At 39.2% G+C, this 13285-nt stretch overlaps 1 protein-coding gene across 2 annotated transcripts in view; it reads left to right on the forward strand.

The window, feature by feature from the left end:
* CBFB (core-binding factor subunit beta) overlaps window positions 1-13285 on the forward strand; it is a 38162-nt gene that overhangs the window by 13798 nt on the left and 11079 nt on the right. The window contains exons 4-5 of one of the 2 annotated variants that reach the window (XM_057364568.1): window positions 5202-5318; window positions 9615-9741. In XM_057364568.1, the coding sequence (XP_057220551.1) occupies window positions 5202-5318; window positions 9615-9741 (244 nt within the window). The remainder of the gene's footprint in view (window positions 1-5201; window positions 5319-9614; window positions 9742-13285) is intronic. The other variant, XM_057364567.1, reaches the window with a different exon arrangement.

Below are 13285 nucleotides of genomic sequence, written 5' to 3' on the forward strand. Positions count from 1 at the left end.
TTTTTTTTTTTTTGGCCTATCATAGATTGCTTCCTCTTTCATGATTTACCCCTCTTTGAAATTCAGGCTAGAGACCCTTCTCTGTGATATGAAAGAATCTTGGTATTTTGGGGGGAACACAGGGATGGGTCTGACAGAACTTTACATTTCAGAGCAGTCRTGCCACATCTTTATGGGAAGACTGCAACATTTTATTTAGCAAACTGTATATATAATCATGTGTTTTTCTTTTAAAGGAAACAGTTGAATACATAATTTCTCATTTGAACATTTTGTAGAAGTAGTCTTATTTGCTGGTGTGTACAGATCACATTAAGAGAAGCTGAAATGGTGAGGTTAGCTTTAGCTGATTTAACGCCTTTCTTTCTTTCTTAGTGGTCAGTGTTTCACATATGAAATCACCAGGGAGACTGCTCCTTAAGTATTTAAAAGCRGAGTATGATTCAGGGGAAAGTGGGACCAGAACGGGAATGGATGGATGGACGTGGCTCAGCCAAGAGGGGCAGCCCGTGTGAGCGGTTATGAATGGGCAGATGTGTGCGTGATGAGGCACAGGGTGACTCAGAACTGAGCCTCTTCTGAAAGAATGCGTTTTGCTCCAGTGTGCTGGGAAAATGAAAACAGAAGGGGGGGGACTGCACCACTTCACTGGGGACTGGTGTTTCCTGGGGGGGTGAAGTTGGTCTCCTCGGTGGCGCTGGCTGTTGTGAGCCTGCTGATTCATTAGTCGGTGGGTGGTGAGAACTGTGTGCAATCTCTGGGGGAGGAAATGGCTTGGTTGCTGTAGGGAGAAAGGAGCATTTTCTGTAACTGCAGGATGTGTGGATGGAGCATACAGATAGCATACCTCGAGCAGATCAGTTAAATACCCTGCTGTCGTGAGATAAGGGTTTACTAGATGACTAAAATAGGATGTGAAACAGAGGTTTTTTATCTTGTGCTCAAATAAATTAAGTTTTTTTAAAGTCATTGAGAATTGTCCTCTGTTTAAATAGTTTGGTTTTTAAAACAGGAATGAATGATGTTACAGGCGCCATGTCCCTGCCTCTTTTTAACAGCAAAGATAACTTAGTTAGTTGGAATTGGAGAAGAGGGTTGCTCATTTAAATGCAGATGAAAAGAAATAACAGATTAGTTGAAAGAGCACAAAAGGGAAGGTGAGATACTATATATTAAAGGTGTGGCACGGAGGTCTTTGAGAACAAGCCAGCTGAGGATGCACAAACAGAGCCCAACAACTCAGAGCCCAACTAAGCCTATTCATCCAGCCCCTTCTCAATTTTATGTGTATTTATGGTGCTGTTTGTCCTCTGTCCAGATAAYGTGCCAGGAGATAAGAATGTTTACTCTTGCCGCTTGTTCAGTCAGCAAGTAGAATATTTGTTCTAACACTAAAAGCCTGTTTCCAGTGTAAAAGTAATATGTCTGTGTTCTCATTTAAATATCCTTTTGTAGCAGGATTTGAAATGGAAGATGTCATTTGAGATTAAATTATTTCTGTAATAGCCACCTGAACAAAAATTCAGCTGGTGTAGGCTAGTAAAAATTGCATATTTCAGTACGTGGCAGTTTACCTAGGCCTCATAGTCTAACAAAGGCTTAGTGGTGTCGTTGTGTGGAAAATGAGGGTGCAAAATGAGAGAGAACTTACTCTCATCCTTCTGCATGTGTATAAAAATTCTTAATTCAGTTACACAACTGTCCACTGTCAGTGGCAGAAGAGCCCTACCTCCTTTGGTTTATAGGATGGACTGTAWTGTGAAAAGAGGTTACTGTATAATTTAGCTTTTTCTATGCCCCTATAATGGTATTTCTTTACGTAGCATTAAATTTATCCACTGAATATGAATTTGATAATTGTTGGACTTCCAACCTGTCCTCCTTCCTTCTGTTCTGTAGTGCTTTTCACCTGTCTCTTGAATTTTACAGCACTAACTGCCAGGCATTATTATGAAAAGCACCCAGAGGTGTGTGGAGGATTTATAAAATTATATAAATGCAGGTGATCTGGGGTTAGCAATAAAACCTTGAAAGAGCTGCTCTAACAAAGACATGCTTTTATCTACTTCTRTAATATTAAGGAGGGGGAATTTTGGGTCTTTTTAGAAATAATACAGCTTTTACCCTTGGTCTCCTACCATGACTGTCTTGAGGCAAATTTCAGAGCAGACAATTCAAATTTTTAAAAGACCGCTTTGCTGGATTTCGAGGTGCCATAATAGATCATGTGCTCACAGACAGAGCAGTAATTTATTAATGATTCTGTTAAGTTCAGAAGTTAAAAGGGAACCAACATAGCTGTATCTGAAAAGAAGGAAATGTGTGGTTAAACGTTTTTGGCTATAATCTTAGGTGGTTTCCATTTTTCATGAAAGAGGAAAGGGGGAAAAGGAGTTTAAATTCCTTTCTCTCAAATAAATAAAAAAGTACCAGTATGCATTATCGTGTTTTAATGAGAGAAAACTTCCTGCACAAACTCGTGKAGTTTCAGTATGAATTATACTACGTTTGAACAATTATGTGATCATTTCAAAACTTGAAAAACCTTGTGAAGGAATTCATGCTTTCAGAAGAGAAAAATGTTTGTTTATCAGAGTTTTGAAGACCTGCTGAATCTGTCAGTGAAAGGCTTCCAGGGCTCTGATTCAGGAGCAAGGGCAGAGTRCTTTATCTGGAAAGGTCAGGCTGCGTGCCAGAGGTTCCCAGGCTGCTGTGTCAGCAGCRCAGCTGTTGGCCGGCGTGCTCCAGGCAGATTGTAGGAATCAGGAATCACATCAGCTCTGTCAGCTTGTTTCCCCTTTAACTTCTGAAGACTTCCACASAATTTCCAGCGCTGCTCAGGCTTTATGCAGGTGGTGCATGAGGCATTKGAAGAACTGAGCCCTCAGCAGCTATGTATGAGCTACCTGCTGTTTGCACTGGGACAGGAAGTTTGCATGTAAAGAACTGGCAGCTGCAGTGACCGAGGCAGCTGAATGGCCACTGAAATGAGTTAGGGACAGCATAATATTCCTTATCAAAGGAACAAATAAARAGTATCCCTGGACAACTTGGAAAGCTGTTTTTTGTCATTTCTGGGGAGGCCTATGTACCTTCTGATGTCCCAGGCTGCTGTTGCGGGCCAGGAAGATAGCAAGGGTTGAGTGAGAGGTAAACCCTAAATGAAGATCAGCCAAGTGCTTGTTTGCTCCTGCAAAACATAACTAGCATTAGAATACAGGCAGTTTTGTCTTTACAGACCCATGGTTAGTTTATGCTGCCTTTTTATTTCCCTTCTTGATTTACTCTTCATTTTCCTTAGAAGACAATGACATTCTAGTAGCCTATTTTAACTGTCTTTTATTTCTAAATTAATTAAATGCATCTATTAAATTGATGCAGCGTCCTTAATTTGTTTCTTGTGAGATGAATGAGTAAAARCTGTGCTGAAGGGCTGCAATGTATTTCGTATATTTGAAATGCTCAATCTTGAAATGAGGGCTGTGGGAGGTGGTTTCCTGGTAGTCCACAGCTTACTCATGCTGGTTCTGACACCTCAGCTCRCAGAAGCTGCTGGCCAGTAGACATGCATGGTGTGCTGTCCCCACACAAGGCTGAGGTGTGATGACTCTCACAGATGGTCTGTGAGTGCAGACACAAAACCAGGCCTTGCTCTTAGCAGAGACTCTGCAGTAGGAGCGCTGATGTGAAGAAGATACGCTCAAACAAACATTTATTTCTTTATTATTGAGCTGCTGCATGTTGTACTAATTAAAAGGTCTAGTGTATGTCACTTCATACCGAAATGTGAAAAGTYGTAAAAATCTGGCTTGGAGATTGAATGTTTGTTTTCTTTGGCAAATAACATTACTTGTTTGTCAGTTCAATTCGTGCTATTTGTTCCCTTTCTTCCACTTCCATGAAAGGGTTGCCTTTCATGTTTGATGCCTAATTCTGCCAGCACAGCCTTTGCATAAGGGAGGCTTCCTTTCCTCTGTGCCCCCTGCTTCTCAAGCTCTTTTTCTGCTTCAGTGACCTTAGCTGGTAAGTGTGGAACTGAGCAAGTAGGCACAGTGGGGGTGCTTTGAAATGAGTTATAGTGCTAAACATCAATTAGGCCTTGATGAGGATTTGCCAGTGGATTAATTTAGAACTGTTAGAGGAGGCACTGTGTGAAAGTTCCCCTACCTAGCTGAGCCTGAGCTGCTCTTGGAGGTTGAAAAAACTCCACTGGATTTGGAATGTCTAAGCAATCTTTCAGTCTGAAGTGGGTGCAGGCGTGTGTGCAGGTTTGCCTCTCTGGTGATTCAGCATAGACAAACTTCTGTYCCATGAGAGGTTTTGACTTGCCAGGTAGGCTGAAATAACTACTGAAGTTTTTCTCCTTTTCTGTACAACGCAGGTAATTTTGCTGTGACTTTTTTATTTTAAGACTGACATCATTAAGTATAACATGTCAAACTCAGTGTGGCATTTGCTTCTTTTTAAATTCCTTTGTGGCATCACTGTAACATCTACTGTTGTGTACATGTTGGGCCTTAAGATCATGCATTATTCCTTGTTGCAGCACAAGGCACCATGCACATAGGTGCTGTAGTTGGCTTTTCATCAGCTGGTGTTGCTTCTTTTCAAAAGCTTTTCACACATGCTAAAATTGACACAGGAAGACTTCCTTATTTTTAGCACAGTGTATATGTAATGTATTTTACTGAACTCTGAGTTGTTTGTAAATTTGAGGAGGACTGAAACCAGTGCTTGCTCTTGGTTGAAATCACCCATGTATTGCAGTAAAATACAGTGTTTCTTGGGAGCAGGAGGGTCTGTGCTCATTTAACTATTTAAATGTGCTGTAGGATTCTCCCTGTTTGGCAGCATGCCACTTCCTTTGTGAGAYGAAGGTAAGCTGACAAGAAAAACACTTAGTTTAACTGCAAGCAGKAAGAATTCTAACTAAATCCTGGTGCACGCCAGTTTATAAAATGAGAACACAGCTTAAATTTATTCCATCCAGTACAGTAGGCAAAAGTTAAAGCACTCACTTGATTAAAATGAGTTCTTGGAAAGGAAGCAGTAGAAGCTGTTAAATGGAGTCTCATGTTACCAGCTGGTTTGGATGTTCTTCTAAGAATACTGATAGAAGCTTCCTGCATCAGTATTTTCATTGTGCAGGCACATGTGTAAGAGCTTGCAAATTCATAGCATGTGTTTTGCTTTTATTCCAGGTGTACTTGAAGGCACCCATGATTCTCAATGGTGTCTGTGTAATCTGGAAAGGCTGGATAGATCTACAGAGACTGGATGGTATGGGTTGCCTGGAATTTGATGAAGAGAGAGCACAGGTAAGACAGTCTGCCCTTGGTTAGTGTGCYTTAGGTATTTGTTCTTCTGGAGGAAAACACAGTTTCTGCCCTCACTTTGAGTACAAACTCCAAAGAATAGTTGCAGTATAGAAGTTCAGAAATATGTGGGTATATGTAGTTTAGCTACATTAGGTCAAAATGTTAGGGGCAGAAATAATTTGTAATTTACAACTTYGAGTGATTTTGCACTGTTACTATGCTACAGAGTAATAAAGTATTTTAAAAGCTATACCTGTAACAGTTTAATTGGAAAGTCTATTTTAGCTGTTTACTTTTGGGTGGTTGAGACTCTTTTGGTGGCTCTTTGTTTTATTACATGAGTGAGAATGAAGAGTTTTTTATTTGTGCTCTGGCACTGATGGACTCTGCTAAGGTATGGCAGCTTTTGAGAATTGTTTGCCTCTTTGTCAGCCTTCACTTCCTTGGGATTTGCCTTTTAGTTCTTCTGTAGCTGCAGTTGGTCACTGTGTAACAAATAGGAACCCTTTGATTCCACAAAAAAAAAACCCAAGAACATCCCTCTATTGTGCCTTGCCTCTCCCTAACTTAAACTAATTTGCACATTAATGAGGTGATGTTAATGTGACTGTGTTCTGCATTAAATAGAAACACTTTGTGTCAGTGTCTTTGAAGCAGTCGAGGTCCTGTACACTTCCTTCATGAAAGAAAGTCCTGCCCCCCTTTGTCAATCCATGAGAAGCCACAGACTGAAGCTTTTACTCGAAACCCACTATTTACTGTGCATTCACTGCTTGCAAAGCTGTGTGTCAGTGTTTTGAGCAAGCTCAGTTCCAGCTGCAGCGGAGTCACTGCTATGGACTCCATGGATTAGGAGGCCTSCTGGCTGTAATGCCTTACACAGCTGGGACAAGTGTAGAGCCCAGAGGACCATGCAAGTTCAATCCCAAGGTTCTTGATCTGTAATTGAGCTACATAATACTGTCACAGGACTTCTGAGCTGAGAGCAGGCTGACAGGAGCGTGCACTCAGGAGGGGATTGTGCCTGAAGAAAGAGGGCACCCTTCCAAAAAGGAGAGGTATCAGCTGACCTGTGGGTTTAATTTTTCTTATTTTCCCAATAAATGTTTTTTGCAAGTGCTTGAATTGTTTTAGTTTCTTGATGTGTGTATGCTGTCTTAACAACACTTAACAATTCCYTTTAGTTATCTTCAGAAAGTCCTTGTGCATTGAAGTTGTGATTTAGTCTTTTTKTGTGTGTGAGAGGAAGTGTGCATGYTCTCAGGTGTCAGTACTTTCCTGAGTTGTGAGTATAGGGTGCTGTGCTGGAGGTATTGCACTGTGGGGATCTACAGAGATGTTTGCACTCAGTTACMGGTGTATAATTTGTTTTTAGTTTGTGATTCTTGATGCTTATGAGGTTGTCATTGGTCACTCTRTTTGCTACAGTAGTAGAACCTAAGGGTGCCCTGAGTCATAAGGAGCTGTACAGACACAGGAGTAGCTGCACCCTTATATGKGTTAGTATTGTAAACATTGGGGCAATCTTTTGCATTCTGCAGTTTCCTTTTTCCTGTATCTGTCACTCTGCTTCCTTATTTAAAACTGTTGTAATATTGCTAGTGGCAGTTGTTTGAACTGCTGACTTTGATCCCAAAATAGCACTGATGTCAGAGGGGCGTAAGTGCCTCATATGGTGGTGCCTGTGTACCCACTGTCCTTTGTAAGAGGTCCAGCTGGTGTCTACATCCCCCTCATTTTTTGGAAGGCTTTGTCTTGTGCAAATGTGCTCTTGCGTTTTCCTTTCTCTTACCACTTTGTACTAATGCTGGGATCAGATAAAATTTTTCTTTGCTGTCATACTTTGGAAAACATACTATCCTTCACCAGGTCAACAAATATTTTAGGAAGAGAATCCATGTGTTAACATTGAAGTATTTTAATTGTACCTGCTAAGCTACTGTTTTTTTCCACTTAATCCACAGCCTATCTGTGTCTTGCTATTAAGCAGTCTTTTTGTTACTGAAAGCCCTCATTCCACTGCTTGCTCAGACTTTGATGGACCAACACACCAAGCTGTACATACATGCTTGACTGTCTTCCCTCTTTGGGGCTGAAATTTCCCTGATTTGAGTGTTCTTAAGAGACTGTCTTCACTAGCAGAGCATCTTGCTATCTCACCAAGTCTTTTACTACTGGGCTGCTGTGAGGACTCATGTATAAGTGTGGGTGTGTGTAAGCTTCTCAATTTTTTTTTTTATTTATTTTCTGGACTGGGAGATTTGTTTTTGTTCCGTTTTCATGTTGACGTAGCCCATGTTTTCTTATTCTTCTTTTTCTTTGTAAATTCATACCAGGAACACTTTTATAGAATAAAACTRAGATGTATAAATTGTTTGGTCTCATACAGCTGAATTTGCTAGGCTATAATTACTAGAACTGAGTGACACTTTAAAAAAAATGTAGATTGTTATGTAAGATTGAGTCGTTAGTTGATTTGTTGTAATGCATCACCAAGATTAGAACAGAATTTTATGTTTTACTAAAAAAAGAGTTCTGATACTTTTATCCCCTTTCTTAGACATGAGCTAACCAGTGTTTCAGCTGTCAACACATCTTCATTCTGGATTTCAACATACTGATTTTTTTTCCCATGAATTTCTAATTTAGTTTCTTTTGGTTATGACCATTTCTTTAAAATATTCTGTCTGAGGCTGTATGTCAKCCTTTTATTTCATGACCTCTCTAAACGATGGTAGAATGCAAAAACCTTTGATAAAGAAGAATCTGCTTCTATTTAAGTCTGTTTTTAAAAAATGGTAGTAAAGACATACATATTGTCATAAACTAGAACTAAGACAGCTTTCTTGGAGTCATCTGGGAGACAAGCTTATCTGCTTTCTCTCTTAACCTTCTGCATTATTGAAACAAACTTTCCGCTGTCTGACCCTGGTTTCTATGCCTTGTATGAACATTAAAATGGCTGTAAAGGGCCAAATCCTGCTCTTAAAAATAATAGATGGTGTTAAAATATTATCTTGTTGGCAGCTTTAAACATTGCACACGCGTCCGCAGAAAGGGACGGCGGAAGGCAGAGTCTGGGATTGGCAGCTGTTTGTATTTCCCTGCCTTGGGCCGCGAGGGAGCCCCTTCACATCATTTCACAGAGCAGATTGTGCCCACGGCAAAAAAGGCAATTTAACATTTTCTCAGGCTGGGGATGCTTTATCTTAAATTAAAAAATTTATGCACTTAGTCCCCAGGTATATTAAAACTTAGTTGTGCTCTCATGTTTATGTCCTCTAACAATCAAGGTCAGCTTTTTTTTAAAATTATCAGCTTTAAAATAACATTTGCATGTCTGTGGGAATTGCAAGCAGAGTTAGTAGTAATTACAGCTGAAGAGCTAGAAGGAGGAAGAACCAGTACAGTTTTCCCTTACTAATTTGTAGAGCCTCTTCAGATGAGACTCTTCTATTCTGAAAATTTTAAAATTCTGATGGGGAACAGAAAATGCATTAAAAGAAAAATAACTTCTAACCCARTTAATAATGGCTTTACATATTGCTAACACTTTACTTAAAATRTCCTTCAAACCATATGTTCTATTAGAAAAAATTTTTTTGAGTGTTAGTTTAAATCTATTCCTGTGCATAAGCCATTGCTGAAAGTAAGCAACAGGGCTGTTGAAAACCTGCAGGTTTCTCCTCCATTGTGTGGGAATGTGTGCAAATTGGTGGAGGAATAATTTCTGTTTTGCACTTTCCYATGCATCTAAATTTAAATAATATGAGTGATACACAAGTATTAAGAATATTTATACTGAGGTACCTGCAGCAGCTTTTGATAAAATGAAGGATGTGATAATACTTTCTTTTAAATGCAAGAGTATTAAATTGCCATTATTTGTATAGTGATGCTAGTGGACTCTGTCTGGCTGTACCTGTGAATRCTGTCTTGAAAATGCCTTTCATAAGGAGAATAAAATTTCCTGCCTTTTACATAGAACTTCTGAGAATTCCTAGCCTTAAAAAACCCCAGCAGCACTTTAACTACTTTGGAACAGCAGCTTTCCTTTAAAAATGTATTTCAAATAATAGCTGCATTCCAGCTTTTGTTATCTCTACTGCTGTAGTGAAGGTGAGTAATATTTCATTAACCTGTATTGACATTTGCTGGAAACTCATCTGTGTTCTAGCAGGTTCTGCAGTACATACTTGACTTTGCTACCAAGGGATACTTAATATTCAAAAGAAATGTGATTTGGTGGAAATGAGGGTCACCTTTTGTGTCACTCTGTGTYATCTGCTTTGGTAGCAGGAGGATGCATTGGCACAACAAGCCTTTGAAGAGGCTCGACGAAGAACTCGTGAATTCGAGGATAGAGACAGGTCTCATCGGGAGGAAATGGAGGTGAGGGTTTCACAGCTGCTGTCAGTAACTGGTTAGTACTTTCCCAAAACTTTAGATTGTTTCTGTTTATTTGTCTGTTTGTACAGTGTGTGTTTTTTGTTTGTTTAATGCTGTTACATAAATATTGCAAAACGCATTGTTTTTTATTCTTGTAAAATGGATTTCAAGTATCRAAAGTTTTGATAAGAATTCTCTGATCCTGTAATTTTTTCCTTTCTGTAGATGACCTTTTCTGTGGGTACTTGAGCTGTAAGGACATATTTATTCACAGAGTTGCCATTTTTCTCTGAAATGATACTTTAATAGCAGAGAGAGGAATCTTTTGCCTTGTGCATTTCTCATGAACACAGGAAAGGCTTTGGGAGCTGCAGGGGCACAATTTTGGGGCTTGTTATCCCATGTTGTGGGAAAAATTACTAGYGAATTTAATCAGATGCCACAGTCTGCTTTCTTGTACAGGCTAGTTTTATTGTCTTCTCACCTTTTCRTACTGGTGGAAAGTCTCACTCCTTTTTTTCACTGGTTTAGTTTCGCCGTCTTGTTCTTAGCTTCTTCAGGGCCCCACAGTCTTGAATCTTGTTCTTTCTTGATGAAAGCAGAAATTACTGGGATTGAGAAAAGAAGAGCCAGAAGAGGGAATGGAAACCAGCTGCTCTGAGATGTCAGAAATGCAAAAGCTGTAAGAGGACGAGTAATAATACATAAGGGCTGTTGGCAAGTTAAGGCAGGCTGCAGGTCAGGAGTGAATAGGGAGAACACAAACCCTTTGAATTTCTTTCCCTTACTATTGCTGTTTCTTACTTCCTGCTTCATTAGTACAGCCTGAGTTTAGTATAATCAAATATGATCWATCTGCTGGTTCTCTGGCTTTTAGAAAATTTGATTGTTGTTATTGCTAAGCTACTTTACTCTTGGCATCCTTTCTTGTAATTGGGATGATTAGACAGGCTTTCTTCCCTTCCAACTTCAATTGGAAGACGCTGAGCATGAGAATGAGAAGGAACAGATAGGCACAGAGGATAATATCTCTTACTTTGAAGTGGCTGGAGTATGTCTCCTTGCAAACACTGCTGCAGCCAGGTCAGATATCAGCTGTAACAAAGGTAAAATCCTTGCCTTGGAGGCCTCAATACCCCTTGGAGCAACAACTGGAATACCTGAATAATTCTGTTGCAGCATAGCTAGAACCTGCTTGTAAGTTCAGTTCAAAAAGGAGGTAGAATTTGCTTTAAGCTGTTCATGAAGACCTATGCCAGCCTGCTTTAGTTTTAACAACACAGTAGGAACTTTAGGTCCAGCCTTATGTYTTTGACCTCAATGTACTTCAAACTTTTCTTGATTTATTCTGCTTACATTGTGCCCTTCATCCCTACTCTTCTTACTACGGAGAAGCCGTGTGCATGCTGAGGGTTATAAAAGAGGCTTCCTGAAATGACTTTTGGAGTTCTGAGTKATGTAATCTTTCCTACAAGTGTAGGAAATACTTACTTTAAGCTAAGCTGTGCAAAAAGACTTTCAATTAACAGTGAGATTGTGGTAATATTGAGCATCTGGGGCTTCAGGACAGACATCAAAATTTGTGGCATTGAGACACAAAAAGCAATGTTCTTGGCTCTCTGCAGGAGCTGGATTCAATAACTTCTGAAAATAAGGCAGTTGTTATTAAGTGTGTCCTTATTAGCTGCTAGTGCCCATTTTCTCCTGAAACAACAATTGTTGTCCCATCTCTAAAGCACTGGTCTAGATCACCTACAGAAAGGAAGAAAMGGAAAAATCACTGACTTGAAATATTTTAATCAGAATCAAAAGTATTWTCAAAAGGTTGTTTCAAATTTGTGATGTCAAATACATCTTTAATAAATGCAATACATTGTTATGCATCCTTTGCTGYTTATTTTACTGTGCATGTTTAAAATGTCTAACCAAGAGATTTTTGCCATCAGTACTCATAGGTCTACAATTGGTTTTTACATGTCAGTTTTCATTTGAGTGTTTGGGGTAAGATGTCCTGAATGTATATCTGGAATGTTTACAGACAAGCTTTTGTACTCTTGATCTTAGGACTGCGTAAAAATTAGGGTCTTTTGGGATGAGATGGGAGAGARCAGAAACAGACTTACAATTCATTCCTAAGGAGGAATCAGGTTTCCAAGTCTTTCATTGTTACCATTACTTTCAGTCTAATGCAGCATTTGGGCAGAATCAAATGAACTTTAATCAGTAAGCACTTGGTGTTCGTGATCATTGTACTGAATTCTCAATGGAAAGTGATGCATAAAAGTGCATTCCTGTGTTTGTTGTATTTGTGGGCTGTATTGAATTTTCCAATGCTGACATGCTCAGTCAGCTTGGAAATCCAGTTTGTCAGTGGCACCTTTCTGATGATTGCATTGCTGACAGCTGCAGAAACCTTAATCCACACTGCCTTGTGTTTTGCTCCTGTAATTTCAATAGGGCCAACAGCATTTTTGCATTTGCTACAGAGATGGCACTTGAAGGATTTTTTAATAGAAAGGGCTAGTTCTAAGTGTGCTGAGTGAATTTTTATGTATTTTGTTATGTTACACACAAATGAAGATACTTTCGTCATGATCTTTTTAATATGATTTCTGTACAGCTTTCATCATTATTAAACCTTTAGATTTTTCTTTTCTGCCATGCTTGGCACAGACAGTAAAACTTAGAATTGGCAGATGTGGAACRGGACCTCATCAGTGTTAATGATGGTTTTAAGAATTGCAAAACTGTAGAAAACCAGGATATTTCTGACAGTAGAATTACAGCYGAAATGCCTTTAATGGAGACCAGATTCTGCTTCAGTGGGGGAGGGAAGGGGAATCCTGCAATATTCCACCCACTCCTATCCAAAACAGAGGCGCCAGCTCTTTGGAAATATTTATCCATCCAAAGCCTGGCAGCATATGAAAATGATCAGATTCAATTCTTTATTTATACAGCTTTCCGGGTAAAAAAGATTTCCTATTCTAAGTCATTCTGTAGATTTAAAGTCAAGTCTGTAGACTTAAAACTCCTCACATAGRAGTGGTCAGTGGTAAGCTTAGCTGGCTTGTATGTGGCAGTTGGGTATTAGAGTGGTGACACTTTGCAAGGGGAAAAAATTGCAAGTGCAGTAACAATTTAGAAATGATCACTTTACTAATTTTTGTTTTAAAATATCCTGAAAAAAACCCAACTAATTAAAAAATCCCCAGAAAAAAAAAAAAAAGGCAAAAAGTCCCTTCAGGGTATTGTCAGGCTTGTTTGCTGTCTTTTCATCATTTGGAATTCTTTCCATTCTACTTTAGCACACCAGATCTTTATTGAATATATTCTTTGCATCTGAGGGCATCTGAGGTAGTTTATGCTTGAGTTTTCAAAGGTGATCATGTTTTTGTGCAATTACAGCACTCCTCTGATGTAAATAGGGTGTGAGTGGATTTAGGAATTTTCGTTGAAGTTTTTAAGCACCTCTGAGTTGAACTGCATTCTGTTAACATTTTTAACATAGTTTGTTTTGAATACAAGATACTTTTGAGGTTTTGTATCAACTTGGGTAACTTGGTTACATCAGACAT

This window comes from Malurus melanocephalus, unplaced genomic scaffold, assembly GCF_030028575.1.
Source record: "Malurus melanocephalus ecotype Western Australia unplaced genomic scaffold, MMel_1.1 scaffold_40, whole genome shotgun sequence".
NCBI lineage: Eukaryota > Metazoa > Chordata > Aves > Passeriformes > Maluridae > Malurus > Malurus melanocephalus.